The following is a 22,601-nucleotide window of genomic DNA, read 5'->3' as shown; positions in this document are numbered from 1 at the left end:
AATGTAAACAAAGAATATAGAAAATAAAAATATTAAAAAAAAAAGACCTCATCTAATTCTCATTCAATAGTTAAGCCCTATATAGCTTGGTAGCATTATTGTTGTTGTTGTTGTTGTCATCTGTCTTTGCCAAATTAGACAGTTATCTGAAATACTTAGAAGACCGACCCTTCTACTAACCTTTTAGGTTGATGACATTATTATATAATAAATCAGACCCCAAACACCCATAAGCTGAAGAAAGACAATCTAGAAATTGAGAGAAAATGGGCCACTCCACCTCTTCTAGAATATTCAGTGTTATAAACTATCAGAAACAACACCAAAAACCAAGCAGCCCGCTATTTCTTGCCCACCTTTCTAGGTAAGTCAATATAAACAAGTTATGGCTCATCTGCTAGGATAATCTGTTCTCAGCAGGACACTTAGGTCCCAACAGCCATGTACATATGGGAATCTCTTCATGGACATGGGGGCTGCTTTTATAAAGCAGAGGACTTGGGGTATGCATTGGGGAAAGGGGCCAGGAAGAGGTAGAGTCGGGAGTGGGGTCAGATATGATTAAGATGCATTGTACATATTTTTGAACTTTTTAAAGAATAAATAATAAATATAAAGTTCTGGAGAAGAAGATTACATAGCGGAGGAAACAAACAAAACAACCAAACCCAACACCCTCAAAAACATCATTCACAAGCTTTGACTGCTCTAATTTGTTAGAAACGGCAAGAATCAATCCTAGTTAGAGTATGTTTAGACGCAGACAACAATTAAAACCATTTTTGTATGTTCTATCTTTTTGCATAACTGCTGTCTTAAGACTAGTTTTTTTAGACTAAAGGCTGAGCCTTCTTCCTGATTTCTGTGCCAAGTTTGCTCCTTCACGCACTCAGTATCTCTGGCCTATTCTTCAGATTCTGGGATTTAGGAGTGGAGCAAACCTGTAATAGAGAGGACATAAGGTTCCTAAATACATCAAAGCAGAGGAAATAAGGTGTACAATTTGAGATAGAGACCAGAGGTCCCTCTTATGCAAGTGACATGTAGGTGTGACCTAAATAAAGGGCAGGAAAATATGTGGCTATTTGGGGAAAATATTTCAGATAAAAGTTCTCCAGGCTTGGACCATGTGCCAGGGAAACCAAACTGACAATCATATTCGTCTTAGAGCATATGGAGACACCTCCACATCACTGTAAGAAGATCAGTCTTAGGCAAGGAAACCCAGGCTTGCATGAGCAGGGTTAGGGTAACAAGTGCGGTCATAATACTTTGATGACTTAAGTCTGCCCTTGGTTCATCCTTAACAAAAGGATGGGTTTTCAGTTTCCATCCTCTTCCTAGCAAACCTTCTGACCCTTTTCTTATGCCCAATGGCTAGATGGACCTTTGCCCCTGATTTATCCCCACAATCCTTCCACCAAGTATTCCGTCTCCAGCAAGGGAATAAGCCTTCTTTAGGCAAACACTTAGCAGAGCAACTGTTCTCCGGCAGGCAGGCTGTCACCACCTCACTCGTGCCCAGCGCAGCAGGCATTTGCCACTGTAGGCGCAACTGGGAGGCCTCTGTGATGCTCCATCACCCTCCACGCACCCTTCCCGAGGACTGCTTCCTAGAATGTCTTTGCTGCTCTTCTCTTTACAAACAGAATGACATCACGAGGCTTCTTAGGCAAGTTCCCGTGCCATAGAGAAGCGGAGGCACATAGAACTCTAGCCTAGTCAGTCACCGGACAGAAATTTAAATTTTTCATCCTCTTTTTTTCCCCTGTAGCTTTCTAACTTTTCCTTTTGGCTTCCTGATTAGAGCATCCTGGCTCTCTCTGCCTAATGATGCTATTGATCAGCTGGTCATTTGTATCAGTAAGTTAAGCCTAAGAATTACTAGGCATAATTCTTTCCCCTCTTCTTTAACAACATTTCTCCTTAGATCCTGGGCTCTAGTGCCCAGAAACGTTAACACTGTCATATCATGATGGTGGCTCTTTGTCCCTCTTTCTCAGCCATGGAAATCTGACATTTTGGGGACGAATAGTAAGTATTTAAGAAACTAGCTTGTTTTAAATACAGATATGAAAAAGTTATTAGCCTATTCCCAATAAAGAAGCTCTATCAAAAGAATTTCCGTCCTAACACAATGGTTCCACAAAAGACATGCTGATTGCTGCAGCATGTGCTGTGATTTCAAAGGCCAACGTCCACACATCTTAACCTGCTGTCAACAACAAACAGGAAAATAAATGCACATATAACTTGAGATGAAAAATTTTAAGTTCCTAATTGGATGTCAGTAAAAGCTAAATTTCCTTTTTACATTTTGAATACTAAAAGTAGAAAATACTTGAATTTCACATTGAACCTATAACTCAAGACTATTTTACTAGTATAAATAACTTTAGTATACTTGAACTGTTGACTATAGTCACAAATGGTTAATTCTCTAGGACATGGAGACCCTGGAATAAGGACTTCAAATACTTTGAAAATTGGTGTAGGAATTCACGCCGTATCTACTCTAAATCTGCAGTCACCAAATTCCTTTCAAGTTGAAGCCAAAGATAGGCCTTCGTTCTTGAACATAAAATAAACATGAGAGAGAGAAAAAAATCAGGCTTAGAAGTAAGTAATCTTTACTTTTTCTGCATGGTACTAAAAAAAAGAAGTATGTAAGCTGTTTACTTAAATTCCTTTATAACTTAAAAGAAAGCACACACCAGGACTTAACCACGGAGCACCCTCTGCTTGAGGGAAGCGGGAAGCACACTCCTCCTGGCCTCTGTATGAAGGACCACATGGGCCTGGCATGTGGACGGTAAGTCAAGTTTGGGGGCAGCCCGTGTACACAATAGCCTGTTTTATAGAGGAAGAGGGAGAGGAGGACAAGGAAGAGCAGGGGAAGGGAACACCCTAGCTGAACTCATAAATAATCTTCAACAGAAATAAATATTATAACCCAAGACTGGTTAAATTTCTGAAAGTTTACACATAAGTAATCAAACAAAGAAATAACACTTTTTGGTTAGGAATACTGGTACAGCACTACAGTCTAATAAGTTCATTTTCTTTTTATGATTTACAAGGTGTCTCAAGATGGATTCAAAAGAAGAGCAGCAACAACACAGCCTCTCAAGGTGGGGGGGGGTGCTCAGAAATCAAACATTTATTCTGGGTTTTTCTATTTGGGGGAAAATGTTTTTAAAAACTCTATTCTATTCACATATTTTGTCCTTCATAAACTCAGCTGGGATTCAGAAGAGATGTTTCATATAATGTTCTAATTAAATGTTTTCAATGTTTCTATTTGCAAAATCAGGTTTACGGTAATAATTTATCCATTTAAACTGTCATTTAATTATTTTCCATACTTGACCACACAATGAAAGCGTACACATACATGCATGCATACGTACATACATATGGGTAGGTGCACATCTGTGAAGATGCCTAAAGAAACCAGAGGTGTCAGATCCCACTGAAACTGGACTTTTAGGCAGTTATGAGTTGCATGGTGTATGTGCTGGGAACAGAGCCCAGGCCCTCTGCAAGAGCAGCAAGGACCCTTAAATGTTAAGCTGTCTCTCCAGCCTTTACTGCAGCTCTTTAACCATCAAAGAAAAAGTTAGTAAATGTCTTTAAGCAAGTTACATAATGCTCTCAAACGTATGCACCTAGTAAAAGTATTTATGATTCTTAAAAACTGAAAGCTTCTTAATTAACAAACTACCCTTATATGCATGATTACTTAAGAGTGACAGACAATAAAAAGAGAAAGGGGATAGTCACATGTTTATCGGCAATGTGGTTTATAAGTATGGCTACTAAATTTAGATGGTATATCTAATGTGTAATAAAAATCCATGGAATAAGGTTACTGATAGAGGTACTCCCCTGTAAAAAGAGAAAAATATACCTTGAAAAAATAATATTAAGATAATTATCTGAGTTTTAAAAAGATACTAGTTTAAATGAAATAGATTCATGACATAGTTTGGGGAACTGCACAGCACATAGTAGGCATAAAAAAGTTTCCAGTGCTTTTTTTTTTTTTTAAGTAGGCAATACCTACATTGGAGATGCAGATACTTGAACTATTATGAGCAAATGAGAGACATCCTGCATTTATGTGAACATAACTGCCAGGGCTTTACAACTGCCACCTTTATCTTAATGTTGTTTTTTTTTTTTTAATTTTCAGAGTAAACTCGCATCTACAAACTATTTTACATTTTTAAGTATTATCATTTTTATTGTGTATGTATATATTCATGTTATGGGCTTTGCCACAGCATACCTGTGAAAATCAAAGGAAGACTTTATGAAACAGATTCTCATTTTCCATGGTTACATAGGCTCTGCTATCAAACTTAGGTCACTACGCTTGCACAGAAGGTCTACCAGCTGACCCATTGCTGGCCTGGCACCTACTACAGATTCTATCCAGTGCTAGGTATTCTAAATGAAACTTACAGGAATCAGTAAGTGACTACGTACATACATATATAGCAGAGGCTTGGTCATCTCTCTCATATATATAGTCACTGTTGAACAATTAGTGTTAAAGATTGTTGAGGGATTCTAAAACATCAAATAGTAACTAATTCCTTTCAGATCAGCATTACCATTTCCTGTGCTTTTTTTCTTTAAATGTCTTAAATTTCCCAGTTATAAAACTCAGGTAATAGCTGCTTTTGTCCTACATGGATCATGACAGACTCAGAAACTTAATGTAACAAGTAAAGAGTGTCAAAGAATTAAGACATTACATGAGATGAAATGTATGAAAAGTGTATAACATGAACTGTAGAATTATATATGTAGCATAGTGTATGTAGCAAAGTGTATGTAGCATAGTGTATGTAGTATAGTATATGCAACATAGTGTATATAACAGTGTATGCAATCCAGTGTATGCAGCATAGTATATGCAGCATAATGTATATAACATAGTGTATGTAGCATATGTAACAGCATATGAAGCATAGTGTATGTGGTATAGTGTATGTAGCATAGTATATGTAGGATAGTGTATTTAGCATAGTGTATATAGTATAGTGTATGTAGTATAGTATATGTAGCATAATGTATATAGTATAGTATATGTAATATAGTGTGTGCAGCATAGTGTTTATAATGTAGTGCTGCCATGTAATTAGTGTTCAGTCACCAGAGAACCTACTAACACTAGGAAGAAAGGATCAATGACTTTTATTAAGTACCTGCTTGGTCAGTATTATGTCAATTACTTATTGTTTTTAGACCCTGGAAGAGCCCTGGATGCTATGGTTTAAATAGCTGCCAAGGGTGGTTCCAGCTGGCTGCACAGCTAATGAAGTGTGTGGTCTTTCCTAAGTACTGCCATGGTCTCCATTTCTCACTGGAAAGTGGGGATGGGAATAGATGACTTCTTACCTAACACATCAAACAAGCTTTGAGAACTCAAGGGCCCACTTCTTGGGTCCAACTACACCAACATTTATGTGCTATCAAGAATATAATTTTAAGCCCTATCTAATAAAAGTTCAACTCTAAGCTCATTTTTTATTTTTTGTTTTGTACTTGATACTATATAAAGAAAATGTCAAGAAACAGTCTTTAATATACTATGGCCTATCAATTTAATACGAGAATTGCAAATTTTTACACAGACACACAGACCCAATGGTGTTTTGATATAATTTGACATAGAGAAAGTATCTTTGATTTCAAAACACACTGTTACCCAGAGTCATAGATTGGTTCAGTTTAGCCTTAAAACCCAGGTTGTTTTTGTTTTCCCTAAAATTACTATTATTGAATATCCAATTCAAATTGTTCGGAAGAGATGTAGGGGGAAAGGAACCAAATTTATGAATTAAAATTAGGGAAGGCTGAAATATCAATTATAAAGCAAAACATAAAAATATGACAACATAAAAGTGTCCACAGTAAACCAGTAAAGCATTAATGTTCATGTGACAATCATAAGGTCATAAGTTGCTGCATTGCCCCAACATAAAATAATAAATCATGTACTAAACTGGATATCATTTCACAATAGCTTTCAAAATTTGGCTATCAAATATACTTTCATAATAGCCATGGCTAAATATTATTGTGGAAACTTATGAAATAAACTAGAATAAAGGCTAATTTATTATTTAAAAGTAAACATAATAAGCTTTAAGTTTGTAAGTTTCAAATACTAGATATTTATTAAACTCTCAAATTACTAACAAAAATAAAAATTCAAGGGAAAATAATGTATAAATAATAATAAAGTAAGCCATGTAAGCCATGTAATTCAACCTTTCTCCTCTCTTTACACACACACACACACACACACACACACACACACACACACACACACATGTATGTATGTATATATATTGTGCCCCTATATGTGAATGGAAAAAAAAATCTAAAATAAGAAGTACCTTATTAAACACATTACCTGACAGACACTATAAATCTTGCTGAAGCTTGCTTAAGTGAGAAAAGTATTCTGAAGTACTTAAGATTAATAGCCGGGTTACTCTAAATAAGTATGTTTAAGTACATAGCTCAACCAAAATAGGCTATTAATATTTAAATTGGCTCAGAGAGTAAGTTAAGGGATGACACCCCTTCATTTAAAATAACTGGTTTTAAGAATTCTATCGCAATACAAATAGTTTAAGTGGTTATCTAGTACTTAGAGAATCCAATAATTTATGTTGTCATTTGCCTAATTTACTCAATATACTAGTAGAAAAACCTATAACATATGGGAAGAGTTATACTGCACAGTCAGATGATAGTTTATAAAGAATATTTAAAGTATACTGTGAAATAGAGAGTGGCTGCAGCAGCTTAAGGCACATTTAGATGTAAAAATACACTCTGACCTATGCAGCGGTTGGCTGTAACAGCATAAGGCACCACGATTATTTTAACTAAGTTCAGTCATCACATATTTTCTTTAATAACCACTTAAAATGGGTAAAATATGAAATTAAAACAGAAGAAAATATACTTCTTGGCATTAAAGTATATTTTGCTCTTATTTTGGTGATAAAAACATCACAAGAGACACATAACTAGAAACGTTCATTTCTTTGTTGCTCTTAGCCCTCACAAGCAAGCACCATTGGCGCCACTCCTGCCAGCACAGGGCTTTTAACATTACAAGAGTAGCAGTTGATCCCAATGGGTTTCTGGAATTGTACTTGAAATTCTGTTTCTCCCTCTAGTACAGGCCTCTGTTGCTTCTCTCTTTGACCCTCCCCCACTGGAAGAGGGGTTGAATCCACTGGAAGAGCTTCATTTAACCTTGTAATGTATAAGAAATTTTAATCCTTAAAGGTTACATCCAAATACAGGAGTGATCATATGATTCAAAAGAAAAGTATGGAAACACTTTAGAGATTTGTTTTAAAATATAAGTTCCCCTTAGAAGAACTTGACAAATATAAAACCAAGGTAGGAGAGATGAGAGCAGATGGCTAAATGAAGCTACAGTCAGAAATAATTGATCTCCTCTATAAAGACCAAGGAGTGATGATTTTTGGTTTTTGTTCTTGTTGTAGCTTACTCCAACAACACATTCCTTAAAAACTCTTTATACAATGGGATTCACCACATTATATTCTGCACACCTTGGAACTACAGACGCAAATACTTATTAATTTGGCAACTACTCATACTATATTAAACAATTACTTTTGACAAAAATATTACCAAGATGGCTTCATAACAGTAAATACTACTCAACATGAACTAATTGTGCCTATTCAATTTATTCACACAGTAGAGCCAAAAACCTTATAAGAATTAAATATTATTTAAATATTATTAAAGAAAAATGTATTTGAAGAATTATGCTGCAGACCTAACCAAAATCTAAATGAAGGTTTCCTAATCTAACCAGGCTAGAGTGCATTGACACTTACATAACTCACCAAGAATTTAACGCTTAGCCTTTCACACTGACACCCAGGGAAAAAATAACACTCAATACAGTCTCTTTCCTCAGCAAATCTTAGAGGCCTCTAAAGTGAGTTTTCTCTTCCTATTCACCCATCTACCACATCTTGTGCTGTATTCTCATCTGTACAAAGTATATTTCAGAAAAGGTCACAAAATTTATAAACATTCAGTAATATATGGAAATGGTCAAATAAATTTATAGACAGAAAAGACAAAAGACAAAATAACAGTATGAATACAAGTTAATTATTAATTTAAAATATACATGGATTAGCCAAAGAAACATTACAAGAGTTTCATTAAGTGCTGACTAAAGGCTTATTATATATCTCTATATTAGTCATCCCAATACTAGCTTGACACACCTGGGTACACAAGAGCTTACATTTCTCTTAAAATCAATCATACTGATCTTCAAAAAGAGGAAGTGATTCTACCATAAAGGTAACACTATATAAGCAAATAAGTGTATGCTCAAAAGCAAATCACCTCCAGAAATCATTTTATATAAATGGGTATCAAGAAACAGTAAGCTCAGAAGACCACTGGAACACCCACTGTCAGAATCTTTAGAAGGCAAGGAACAAGGTCAGACATTAAACAAGCACCTCTCAAAGTAAAAGGCTACTTCCACTCTTCCCTATAGATTCTGTCTTAGAAAACATCTAGAAAAAACATTTTGCCTGTGGTTGATAAGCAAAATGAAAGAGGGGAAAATGAGTTTCATTCAGCCCATATTTCTATAATTTTTCAATCTCATTACTTTTATAAAACTTGACACAGAGCTGACCAATAATGAGAGCTGTCCAAAGTGACTCAAATGTTAGCGTCTTCATTGAATACCACTCACCGAAGCCCTACACTCCGTGGAGACCGGGTATACTGGTTCATTTTACAGTATTATTATTTTTCTCTAATCACACGACCTTTTAGGAAAGAGTCAACTTGCAAACAAATTTCAACAGTATCCCTAAAAGCTCTAATTCCACTGAAAACTCTTTAATTTTTCCTGCCTATTTTCTGCAATTTACACTATTAATGTAGAGATGAAAGACTGTGGAAGAAAGTCAAATTTCATAGAACTGTGTCTGCTTCAATTATGTTTATGCTAAGCTCACTGAATTTCAATTTGTACCATTAGAATTGGAAGTTCATTTTACTAAGATTAGATCTGACAATCAATAACCATTACTTTGCTTTACCACCAATGAACTTAAAGCTTAAAAACAAAACAAAACAAAATTCTTAATGATGATATTCCTAATTTTAACATGCTAACCTAATGCCATAGTATACTGACATATCTGTAGAAATTGTCTTCTCCCTCAAATATAATATGAAGTAGTGTTTATTCAATGTTCTAGGGAGAAAATGTTTTAGTTATTTAAGAATTCAAATTAAAATGTATGCCTTCTTTAACAATCCTAATGTTCCTCGTGGCGGTCTTCGCTCTCTGCCTGAAGTCAGAGTATTCAATCAAGCTGTGGCCTCAGCGTGTTGACTTAGTGGCTGGTGACTCAGGGTCACTGATCATCGCTAGTGTTTGGCAACTACCGTGCATCATATAGAGAGAGCAGCCAATTTCAGTTCTGCCAGGGCTGCTGCTTAGAAACAATAGAAGAATTCAATAATGGTCAGAAAGGAAACATTGTCTCAATTTATTTGGGTGAAGCTTTGTTCTGGGTAAGGGCAGTTCTCAGTGCTAAGTGTAAAACTTGCTAGCACCTCCCATAGTTCCGTTAAGGTATTCTGCCTGCCTATGAGACACTAGTGATTAAAATCCAAATCATATGTCAGTATAAAATTAATCATTTCCTGGACATGAACGAGTCTCTGAGGTGCCTCACTGTCATGGCCTTGCCTATCTCTGTAAGGGCAGAGACCCAACATGAACATGAACACTTTATATGTCATTAAATGTAAAAGTTTAAGCATTAAAATTATTTAATGATCTAAGGCTAAGACTTATTGTTCATAACCCAGAGTTTTAAGTCTTATTGAAAATTCATAGTGCACGCAAGTTAAGTTTGGGTTCCATTATTTTTTTCTTATAATAAAAAGTGAAGTTTTATGATGGTTTTCAGGGTAAGAAAGTTTCTAAATATATTTCTTATTCTTGTGTAATCACATGTTTACAAATAAATTTAACAGCTCCCTATAGATAATCAAGTCAATTATAATTATTCTTTTATAAAAGTCAACCACATGAAATCTACTGTCAAAAATTTAAGACTGGAAATTTTAAAGCACAGCCTGTTTCTTAACGTCTGAAAAACACAGTTTATGCAATAAGAAACTATTTAAATTTCCTTACTGGGAGTATTTTAAACCCCCAATTCAGAAAGTTAAAATGTTGCAATAGTTTTCCCCAAAAATAAGGGACAATTAATTACCGAGTAATAGATCAGTAGTCACTACTAATAGGTAATATTAGGCTCTATAAAAGAAAAGATGACTTTTCCCTACTCTTGATAAGATATAATTAAGCTATTTTGAAAAAATAGATCATAGTCTAAATCTAATTTTTCCTAATAAGAAGCTTTCTATATCTGGAGTAAAGAGATACCTTTTTGTATGTCAGTGTCTGGATAACCTTCAGAAAAAGGGAATTTTAAAAGGGAATTTTAGTTATAAGGATGTAGATCAGTGATAGACTGCAATGAAATCATTTTTTACGAATTTTAAGTAAAGTCTTCTCAAATGACTAATAGGAACAATGAGCAGCACTATAGGAAAAAGTTGACAGGATTACATACAAGGAAAGGACTCTGTTTTCTACAAAAACAAAACAAAAGCCCTAGTGATTAATCTGTCTCATATCACTACAATCCACGTTTTCTTTGTTATCAACACCTAAAATAGATCTATAAGCCAGAATTTATAGAACTTGAACATGAGGGTGCAGGGAAGAACCTAAACCTGCCAGCACATTTATCTTCACTCACAAGTGTTTTTCCCAGTGACTCCATTCTAAGGGACCTTTGCGGGGTCAGACGGGAACGCCAGGATGCTTTACTGAGAAGACTGGACATACATGGCACTTGCTAACCGAAGCCTGAGAATTCTAATCATGAGTTACCTACTGGAGCCTCTGCAGGGGCTTTCGAAAGCATGGTGCACGGTGTACTAACTCCTTCCTCACAGAGGCTGCGGAGCGGTCCCCAACTGTCTGCTGTAGGCTGCTCTAACCCACAGTCTAGGGCCTACACACTGTGATGCTCTGACACTGTAAAAACACAAAGCTCTGATCGAATACTCAGTGTTACTACTTCCAGTTCTTAACTCTCTAATCGAAAGGTAACACTTCAAGCATTTTCTTGCAATAATATATTCTAAAACAGCTAAATTAATACACAAAATAAATGTATTATATGACTAGACATCTTGTTTTCTTGATTTCATATAAGTATTAAGATACTTGTAGATGAATGTTACTTTAACAGATACTTGTTAGTGAGCAATTCTGATTTAGTTTTCAAATAAAATCTTTAATATTGACCAATGAAAAACAATTACATTTAAGCAAACACCCAAAGTGCTTTTGCAGTGATAAGTCCTTTCCAGTTTCTAACACGCCTATACATTCAAAAGACCATTTGTACTGAGTTATTTGCAAAAGTATACAAATCTCTAGAAAACACATACTGATAAAAGAATTCTTAATTTATCAAACTATCTTAAATGTATCATTCTTATGAAACAGAAAAGTGCTAACTTACCTTGAATATCCATTAGAAAACACTGATCGGCCTGGGAAGTTCATAGTCCCCAAGGAAGTCAGGTTGTCTTCTCCAGATCCTTGGCACCTATTCCAGTTTTCAGAACCAACAGGAATTGGTGGAATGACATTAAAAACAGGCTTCTGATCCTGCTGCTGAGAGAGGGATGCTGCATTCATGTCATAGTGGTACATCTGTCCTCCAGAGGTGCTCACACCATGGACAGAAATGGCAGACATTTTATTCCCAATTATATTTGTCCCAGAAAAGCCTGCCTGACAATAAACCGGGCCCAGTTTCTCTTGCTTAATCACCCCGGGGGTGCAAAGTTCAATGAAATCTTCTTTCTCTGTTTTCACTTGGGGCAGTGCCACACTGCTGGGGTTCGATGAGATTGTATCTCCAGGATCCTTAATTTTAGGTTTAGTGTCCGGTAGAATAAGAGGCTTACAGTCCTCATTCACGTCCCCTTCCAGAAGGAATGGGTCCTCCTCTCCCGCCAAAGGAGAAAGCAAGTTTTCATCTATCAACAGGTCTGACCTCCACGGACTCTCGTTTGTCTCCTTACCTGGGGACCCAGCGGAAAACTCCAAATCCTGCAAGATGTCAAAGGTGCTTTGGTCTGTGGTATATAATTTCACACCACCACCGTTGGTGCTGGTCTGGCTTTTTCGATTTTGCTGTTCTGAAGATGGATCGGAGTGAGTTTGGGGAAACTCCTTCTCCGTCAGGGGGGCACACCCAGCAGCAGATGTTGAACTCTTGGGGTTCTCTGGAAGGCTGGTGGACCTATTGAGGTTTGCAATGCTTTCTTCCAGAAGCCGAAAGTCTGTTTCCCCAGAGGGGAGGCCAACCTGGCCCTGCTGTGGGTAGCCCAAGTCATTCCCCATCACTTTTGTTTCTGTCTCTCCCATATAAAGTCCCATGGACAGTGAAACGGCTTTGGATAAATCTGGCTGCTGCTGCGGCTGTGGCTGCGGCTGCGGCTGCTGCTGCACATTGCTTGTTGAGCCTTTTGAAAAATCAAGGAGAATCCTCTGCTGCTTGGAATCTGTAGCTCCTCCCCTCAGGCTTTTACAAAAGTCCATCACGCTTCCCCTCCCCCGGCCAAGCAAACTGCTGGGGACTTCGTCTCTACCAGGGGGAGCTAAGGATTCTTTGGAGTCCATTGGCAAATATTAACTACAAGGAAAAAAAAGACATAATAAGCTATAAAAAAATCACATTACCTCTGATCCGATTAGTAAGAGACAGCCTATTAAATAAACCCTTTAGGTAACTACCAAATCAAAGTCTCCATTATCAGAAGAACAATTCCTATCTTCTAAAATAAAGCAATACCCCCCCCCCCACACACACACACTGTGTGCCCACTTCCCATCCACAAAGCAGCTCACCTGCATGATGACAAAGTTACATTGAATTGATTTGAATTTGGCTGTTTATCCTACCACTCACTAAATGTACACATTTGGTAACCATGGGGATTGTAATTTGTTATATGTGATTATTGTAAAGGTTCCAATTGATGTCAAAGTATTTAAGTTTTTTTGTTTTTTTTTAAAGGCATGATCCTTAAATGTCCAACCCCTTTCAATTAAGAGTGATTCCTTTCTGGAAACCACTATATAAACCGTTTGATAAATGCTACAATATAATTGTTTACACACCTTATGATTCACAATTTCACCTGTACCAATCCCCACACATCCAAACCTTTCAAGGTACAACCTTGAAGCATTATGCACATTTTATTAAAAAAAAAAAAAAAAGCAGTGCTGAGCTGCTAGGGAAAGGCTCTTACTTTGAAACTCCATTTTCAACTAAATACGCCTGTCTAGCATCACCTATCTTCAAGCTTTGGATATAAGAAGTAATAAATATTATATATAGCCTAAAATGTACATCTTTAAAAGCAGAGTAGAATGTGTACTGGCTTCTTCACTACAATTTTAACCGATTTAAATAGTTTAATAGAGCAGAGCTTATCAAAATTCCTAACACCAAGATTTACCAAATTTTATTCCTTTTAAATAATTGTTTAATATGCTCAATACAAAATATTTTATCTATAAATTGAAGATTTTTCTTTCCAAATATGTTAATACCAGGAAAAACAGAAAAACTGGACTGTAGAATCACATACAAAGTCAAATAAAAGCCATTTAAGAAAATGCTCAAAATAATTTTCTCTGCAGTTTTAAACCTTAATTGTATTCCTCCAGATTGCTCCAAAATGCTTTGAGAGGCTAGCAAAGACTACGACAAATGCATTTGGAATCCCCTCCCATAACATGGTAAAATTTTCCTGTACCAAGACACTAAGTATGACCATCTTCTTTGAAAGGAGAATTCAAGGAAGGTGGAGAGAGGGCTGAGACCTGCCCCGAGATTCTTCCCTGTACAGGACTTCTCTCTCAGAACCCGGGTCCTATGCCTCTGATAAGGATCTCTAAACATAAGACATCAATTAGACCTTAATGAATTTTCACACCTGCTGCCCCTTCCAGCCTGAAACCATAACAACACTTCATAAAACAAGATGCTCCCCTAAGCGACATTTATCCCCCAGTTAAAACTGTAAATAACCCTGTGTGACATTAGTCACCCGAACCATGCCTGGGGTCTTAAGTGGTAAGGCCACAAGTACCAAGCCTGCAACCTCAAATGTCAAAGTAGCACTTGTCCAAAAAATAAAAAATAAATAAAATTGCTGCATCAAAAACTGCGACTAGGGCGGGTGTCTTTCTAAAAGGGGACCACTAAGAAAACTCAGGCGCGAAATCATGCCCCAAAGCTAGTGCCCAAGTTGTCGGGGGTGGGGTTGGGGGAGAAGGAGGGAGAAAGGTGCGAGGTGAAGGGAGAAATGTGTCCAGACCTGTTGAGTTCTCTGCGGCACGCCCACTTCTAGCAGATAAGGCCGGGCAGGCGAAGTCTGGGCTGCAGGCTGCCAGCCCCGAATCCACCCTACAAGCCCGCAGCCCGCAGCCGCGCGCCCTGAGCCCGCGGGTCGCCTACACCGCTCTGCCTTTCCCCCGGGAAAAGCGGGTGTCCCGGCGGCCCCGAAGACAGCGAAGACCTGAGGGCTTGCGGCAAAACCAAAACCAAAAAGGACGCCAGACTCCCGCCGGGGCGCGCGAGGCTCCGCGGCGGGGCAGCGCGCTGGGCCAGGGATGGCGGTGCGGGGAGAGGAAGCGCCAGCGCTGTCACCGCCGAGGCCCTTTCGTCACCGTCACCCTGCCCTCGCCAGCCTCCACCCCCAAGCCCGGGCTGGCAAAAGTTTGCCAAGTCCGGCCGCCCCGGCTGCCGAGCCCCTCGGGGAGCGCGCCCAGTGCGGCTCACCTCGGCGCGGGCGCCCACTCGCCCGCTCGCCCAGCCCCCGCTCACCTCAGCACCCGCGCGCTCCCCCGCCCGCGGCTCCCACCGCAGCCAGATAAACAAGTCGGCGTGCGGACGCGGGTGGCGCGCGTGTCACCGAGAAGGAAGTCAACAGTGGCCCCCTCTTCTCCATGGGGGAAGGGAGAGCCCCTAGCGCGGAAAGTCACCCGTTCCCGGCTGACAAGCCGGGGCCCCCGCGCCGCTCCTGTCTCCCGCGCGCGTCCCCCGTCCCCGCGCCGCGCCGCTCGGCTGCGGCGTCTCGTTCCACCCACTTAGAATCCGTCCCCGACGGGCGGGCGGTGACTCGGGCTCCAGGCACTGACTCGAGCTCGCAAAATGGAGGAGGCGGAGGGGAGGGGGGGAGCGCGGACACGCGAAAGGGCCGCCCGGCCGCGGCAGGCGAGCGGGACCGAGCGAGGGGCGGGCGGGGGCGGCGCCACGGCGCGCACACACTCGCACACACGCGCTCCCACTCCACCCCCGGCCGCTCCCCGCCCGAGGGGCCGCGCCGCGGCCGCGGGGAACGGTGCAACCTGTTGGTGACTCTCGGCAACTGCAAGGGCGCCCGCGGCCCTCGCCCTCTTTTCGCCCAGCGCGCGGGGCCCGCCAGCCCGGCCCCGACGGCGCCTGCAAGCCCGCGGCTCCGGGCATCGCCTCCGCCGGGGCGCGCGCGGCTTCCCCTTTCCCCACACAGGGAACGGAGCAAAAGTGCGGCAGCGGGTGCCGACCTGGCCTGGGAGGGAAACCGAGTTTCTTTAGTTTCTCTTCTCCCTGGCTCCTTCCCGCCCCCGCCCAGCTCCGTGGCTTGGAACCGCTCGGGAGCCCGCCCCGTGGGTCTGCCGCCAGAGCCCCCGATGGTGACAGCCAGCCGGCAGAGCCGCACGGGTGGTCCGCGCCTGCCAACTGCCGAGTTGCGCGAAGTGTGTCATACTAGCAGAGGGGCTATAGGATGGCACGGAAACCGTGCCACAGAGCCCCGGCCGCACTCGGGGCAGGACGGCAGACACGCCCTCTGGGGAGGCTTGAGGAGGGGAGGGCAGAGGAGAGGGTCAGCGAATACGTACTGTGAGCCCAGGGGGGGGACTCGCGTGCCGCCAGGTCCCCCACCCCCGCATCGTCTGGGCGGCCCCGTCTGCAGCCGCCGCCGCCGCGCGCGCGCGCTCGCTCGCAACCGGGAGAAGTTGCAAAGCAGAACCCACCCTCCCCCGCGCCCCGATCGTCCCCCACCCTCTTCCCGAGTCTGAGAGGAGGCGACGGCGGCGGCGGCAGCAGGAGGCGCCGCCTGCCAAGTTCAACCCCCACCGCTCCCTCCCCGCCTGCCAGCGCGCTCACATTCGGAGGAAGTTGCACGCCGAATGCAAAACCCTCTTAGCTAGCTGGGTTTCTTTGCACTTAAAAAAATGTGATTAAGGAAGCCTTACGGGGCGGGAGGGTGTGTGTGCAGGCCTAGAAGCAAGTTGCAGACGGAATAGTAAGTTGCTGGCGAAGTCTGCCCTCCTCTTACCCCAAACTCCTGACCTCTCCTTCCACCCCCTTCGGGGCCAGCATCCAAGCTCCCCGCGGAGGCCCCTCCCCCGATCTTGACATTTGCTGCTCCAGGCTCGGTGCCTTGCTCAGCTTTCTGAGTTCCAGGGACCCCTCTGCCCCTCCAAATAAAACAAAACATGCATCTTTAAAACGTCAGCGTTCAGCTCCCTCCAGCTGTTCCCAGTACGAGCCCCCGGGTCTCCAAGAGAAACACGTGGCCGGTCCCCCTAGGACAGGAGAGGGGCGTAGGGTGACAGTGCGACCGTGCAGTACCTGCCCCTAGGGTGTCCGCTGTGTTGGGCAGGCAGGGGCGACGCTGGGACCGTGCCCTCTACCTCGCGCCACACGCTAGGCTTTGGGGGACTCGGGGGGAAGTTGTTGCGGTGTTGCTTTGGGGTGCGAGGAAGTAACTTTTACTCCCCCACAGGTGCCAGCGCTTGGCACTTATGATAAGAGCGGAGGCTGCTTTGACTCCACCTCGTCCCCTCCCCCGGCGCGCCGCAGCAGCCGCTCGCACTGCACTTCGACTCCAAGGGCGGTCTCCCCTGCCTGACCTCTCGGAGATCCCTGATTGGGGAAGCGCGTGCCGGAAGTCCCTCGCCGCCATCTTGGTAAAGAGCAGTGACGCCGCACGGTCACCATCTTGGCAGGCGTCAAAGCCGAGTCGCTCTTTCTTGGATGAAAAGCATAACGGATGCCCAGTGTATGTTTCACTCTGCACGGGGAGACCGTGGCTGTGAGTGAGTCGCTTGGGCAGAGATGTTGAACTGTCTTTACCTCCATGGGAGCCGGGGGCGCCATCTTGGCAAAGGAGCAGAAGCTTGATACCTCAAGAAGGAAACCTATACCAGAGTAGACCTCCTCCTCCAGGAGAGGGTTTATGAAGAGCCCTTGAATCACTTGGTGTTGAAGACAAAAAAAAAAAAAAAAAAGAAAAAGAAAAAAAGAAAAGGAAACAAACAAACAAACAAACAATAAACCTTTCAAGTTGAGAAGACAGTCAACCGAGCTCAAAGTGGACACTGAGAACTTAGACCTATGACTCGGCTTTCCTTGCTGACTAATTTCTCAAGTGCTGGGATGAGATATCTTGTGAATTTGGTCCCTAGACTTCTAACAGATTATTCTCTATTTATATGTGTGTGTGTGTGTGGGGTACTCAATTCTACAATAAAACTCATACTTATTCTTGATAGTCGCCTTTTAAAAACAACTAAGAATTGTGCGCATATATCATTTTTATGTATACTTTCATGCCACAGACCTAAATAGCTGAATTATTCATTGAAAGAATCTACTTCATTTTTTCTTGCATGTTTGAATTGTAAATGGTAGGTGCTCTTTTATTTTTGAATAATTTATGACTTTACAAGAATTCCCACTTAATGTTTTTTCCTTTCCCTTATTTTGCATGCCTGTAATTCTTAATGTAGAAGAAAACTCCATTTTAAGTTTTAAATTTCAGTTCTAAATATTTTAAATTGAACAAAATAGGAATTTTTCCTGTTCTTTCTCTTTAGTGTCCCAGCTATGCCGTAATTCAGTAGAAAAATATCTCATGCTTTAATCCATCATATCAGTTTAAAAATGCTTAAACTCTCAACAATGAAACATATCTACACAGTAAGAAAAATAATTGTGAAAATAATTTTCTTAACATCCTTTGACTCTTCTGCCCAGGTGCTGGAAGTGTTGAATAAAATAGATATTTTTTTATACTTCTTTGAGGTGCTGGGGATCCTACATTCTAGGAAAGTGCTCACTAGGCCAATGAACTATGTCACTAGTTGTCTTAGTTAAGGTTACTATTGCTATGATGAAAGGCCATAACCCAAAGCAACATGGGGAGTTAAGGGGTTATTTCATTTGCAGTTTCATATAAACTGTTCAGTATCAAAAGTAGTAAGGATAGGACTTCAGATGGCAGGAACCTGGAGGCAGGAACTAATACAGAAGCTATGAGGGAATATTGCCTGCTGGCTTGCTCTGCCTTCTTTCTTACAGACCCCAGGGTCACTAGCTCAGGGATAGCACCATCCACAATGGACTTGACCCTCCCCCATTAAGCACAAATTAAGAAAATGTCCGATTGGCTTGCCTATAGCCCAATTTTATGGAGGCATTTGTCTTAAATTAACTTGTGTCAAGTTGCTATGAAACTGTACAAAATGTTAGTTAGCTCTACTTGATTTGCCAATATGAGGAACTGAAGCTTACAGAGCTTGATCCAATGTCACCTAGCTCTTCAGTGTTAAGGATGGAATTCAGTAATGTTAAAAGAGATTTTCCTCATGGATCTCATAATTTACATGAAGGAGCATTACCAGTTCTTAAAAGACTTAAGCACTCATGGAATTTAAGCAATGAATTTCAACGAAATTAAATAGTTCTTTTTTTAAAAAAAATTTCCATTGTACACAGGTGAAATTTAAAATTCTGATAGCACAATTCTTACTATAGTTAATAACTATTAAGCATCTGTCACCAGACACTATTCAGTATTTTTAGATATTACTCTTAACTCATTAACATGGTGCTTACTCATCAACAACCCTAGGAAGTTAGTATTACAAGGTGAGAAGTGGTATAAATCCCTATCTCAGAGAGAATGTATTTTATTATCTCATAAGAAGAGGTAGGAATAAAACTGATATATTCAGATTATCCAACAAAACCTGATCTATCGTTTTCATTATGTTATGTCCCTGGAACAGAGGCCCACATACAGCAGGCTTGAGGTAATCCTTTACAGAGTTATGATAATAATGCTGCTATCCATAATATTACTTGGGGTTGAATTGGCTAAGTGACTTAATACAAAGTTTATGGACATTACACAAGATTTTTATGCTTACTTGTGTGGATTTTAATTTCCAAACTTTACCCATAAACAGCTAGAACACGTTATATTTTTACAATAGCCTGCACAATTTGGTAACATGTTACAATAATAGTTCACTTGATGTGTGCATATTTGTGACCTTCTTTCTCCCTACTAGAATATAAGCCTGGAAGACAGAGACTCAGCCTTCCTAATCGACACTTTTTATCCAGAGCATAATTGATGCTCAGTGGGTGTTAATTGAGTGAATTGATGAATATGTATTGACTATTATGCCCTAAGACAAACAAAATATTAATAAGCCTGAGTTGCAACCAAATCACCATTTATATCTCTATAGCATTTGGACTGCAAAATTGCTCAGAAAATAAAAACGCTTTCTGCTCAAACAGAACCCACATGAAAATTCTGTTATGGCATCAGTGCTTGTAATTTCCCCTACCCCACCCCACCCCCTTGCACAAAGACAGGAAAAATCACTGGGGCTTGCTCGTCTCTAGCTGAACTCAAGATACAATGAGAGACCCTGATAAGGGAATAAGATAGTGAGAGAGCAGGACACCCAAAGTCCTCCTCTGGCCTCCATGTGATCCCACAGATGCATGCACCTGGCACACACACACACACACAGACACACACACACACACACACACAGAGAGAGAGAGAGAGAGAGAGAGAGAGAGAGAGAGAGAGAGAGAGAAGAGGGGAGAACAAGAAGAGGAGGAGGAGGAAGAAGCAGAAGCAGCAGTAATAAAGGAAGAAAGACAGGAGAAGAGAATAAGGAAAGCATTTATATAGCACTTGATATATTGATATTTTCAGTTCTGCTAATCTGTTTTATTATCTCCATTCTCATTGAAATAATCCAAACGAAAGGGTCGGGTGATCCCCTCAAAAACATCAATCTAATCTTATGAAGATCCTGATCCAGTATATATAGTAGCTCTCTATTACAGTGATACAAGTCTAATTTTGCAGTTAAGTTCACCATCTTCTGTCTGTCCTTTATAGAAGGCAAAGCCATTGTGACTAGTCTTGTGTTTAAACTTAATAAGGTTATATATTTAATACTGAAAGCAAGAAAATCATCAAAATGGATAACTTGCAAACTTTTTGTTCTCTGAAACCTAAAATCCATCAGTAAGCATTTAGTTGCCTCACCTTAGGGTGAAGGTCTAACTTTTTTTTTTTTAAGATTTATTTGCTTATTTTATTTGTATGAGTACACTGCAGCTGTCTTCAGACACACCAGAAGAGGGCATCTGATCTCATTACAGATGGTTGTGAGCCACCATGAGGTTGCTAGGAATTGAACTCAGGACCTCTGGGAGAGCAGTCAGTGATCTTAAACCACTGAGCCATCTCTCCAGCCTCCAAGGTCTAACATTTTTATGAGTACTACTTCAGTTTTCCTATGTGGTATATTCCCACAGTGTATTGGGACTAATGCCAATCTATACAGGGTCTATAACCTTGAACAAGCTCCATAACTCATTGTGCCTTAGTTATGACCACTTATAAAATGGGAATAAAATAATAGCAACTTAAAAGATAAAGATTAGGCAAGTTTGTTATGTCTGACGTATATTAATTCATGAGGCATATTATGTACTCAATTATCATTAAGAAGTATTAGTCATTTTAATTTCAAATTTCCCTAATGATTATTAGTCATTTTAATTTCAAATTTCTCTGGTTCTTCAAAAAAGTAGAGAAAGATATCAAAGGCACTTACAGAATAAACTAGATCTACTTGTTTCATCTTTTGACGTATCTTCCATGCACACTACTTGACTGAAATTGCTTGTAGCATCTTTCCATTTAGATTGTATAGAAGATTGGCTTCTTTTCATACTCATATCTCACCCTTAATATGAAACCACATATGAGGGAAAAGCACAAGAGCCTGGGTAGCTCAGATGGTAGCCAGAGCAATCTATGGTGTAACCTTGGCTCAGTGTGTACAACACGGTACTACTTGCATGGAGACTTCATAACTTGCACTTATTGGGATGAATGGATATGACTTTTGTTGGAAAAGATCTCATTCAAGGAAAGACTCTACAATGTGTGCAATTCCAGGCCCACATGTGCTACTGGTTACCACATGAGTTCTCTTACAAAGAGAGACTTCTTTGAAATTTATTTTCTGACAGTTATGATCCTTTTTCACGGCTCAGCTTGATTTTTTTTTGCTTTGTTCCCATTCCCTAAACTCTATGATGTTAAATGTTAATACATTTTCTTGTTAATGAATAGTTCTGAAAATATTAACTATATGGTAATCTGATACACCTTTTCTTGTTGGCTGTTAGAACTTCCTGAAGCCAACAGAGCTACTAAATGCCTCTTTAGCATTGTGGCTTTGGGAAGCATATTCTTCAGGCTTTACAGGTAAGTGGTTGGAAGGAAACACAGATGAACTGGAATGTCCCATTTCTGTGTGCTTTAATAGTTCCATTTGCAAGGGACATGTTTGTTATAAAAAAAAATCTCACAAAGATTTCAAAAATATTTCAAACTGTTAGATTAAGTTCTGATTTGGCATATGCTTCTTTGCCTAGTTAGAATTAACATGGAGATTTGGAAATGCTGCATGAAGATGTTACATCTTCCCTTCTCTGTATTTGTTTTTATTGTTGTGTCTTTTTTTTGCTTTTATCATAAACAACTTAAAATACCAGCTTCTCTTCCGTATATTAGACGTTTGTGGTTGTCCGGATGTCCTCTACATTAGCAAACTTGGTTGAAGCAATAAGGGATTAAATAGGAGGCAAAACATGAGCTGACAAATTAGATACACGTTGCCACAAGCAGAGATCTACTGGTTTCAGTGTTTGGAGACATTAAAGCAAGCACACAGAATAATTACAACAATTATTACGTATACTGTTTGTCATTTGTGGCATTTGTGGCTGGCCATTATGTCATTAGCTTTCTTCCTTTTCTGATTTAATCTCTGTCCCATGCTCCTTTGGTGGACAGTGTCTCAGTCTGCCCCATTGGTTGGTGGCACTGCTCAGCTCATTTTTGAGAGGCGTGGCTTCCATTTTAGATCTTGCACCTCCTTTACCTAGTTCATGTATCTATTTGTTTTCTTTGAAACTAAATTGGAGGTCATATTTATACACATTTCGTTTTTTAAAAAGCAAAGCTAAGGTTTATTAAAGTGTTTTAAACTATATTTAAGC

General features: G+C 40.5%; 1 protein-coding gene across 6 annotated transcripts in view; it reads right to left on the bottom strand.

The window, feature by feature from the left end:
- Positions 1 to 22,601, bottom strand: part of Nr3c1 (nuclear receptor subfamily 3 group C member 1) — a 122,744-nt gene that overhangs the window by 74,451 nt on the left and 25,692 nt on the right. For 2 of the 6 annotated variants that reach the window (XM_052201376.1, XM_052201381.1), the window contains exons 1-2: positions 15,051 to 15,375; positions 11,664 to 12,845 (exon numbers count right to left, since the gene is read on the bottom strand). In XM_052201376.1, the coding sequence (XP_052057336.1) occupies positions 11,664 to 12,832 (1,169 nt within the window). In that variant the 5' untranslated portion in view covers positions 12,833 to 12,845; positions 15,051 to 15,375. Of the gene's footprint in view, positions 1 to 11,663; positions 12,846 to 14,541; positions 14,914 to 15,050; positions 15,400 to 16,105; positions 16,234 to 22,601 lie in introns of those variants that run through there. The other 4 variants (XM_052201377.1, XM_052201380.1, XM_052201379.1 and 1 more) reach the window with 4 other exon arrangements.

The sequence above is a fragment of the Apodemus sylvaticus genome, chromosome 13, assembly GCF_947179515.1.
Source record: "Apodemus sylvaticus chromosome 13, mApoSyl1.1, whole genome shotgun sequence".
NCBI classification, from domain to species: Eukaryota; Metazoa; Chordata; class Mammalia; order Rodentia; family Muridae; genus Apodemus; species Apodemus sylvaticus.
The sequence above is the reverse complement of the archived record's forward strand: the minus strand, read 5'-3'. Positions and strand labels throughout refer to the sequence as shown.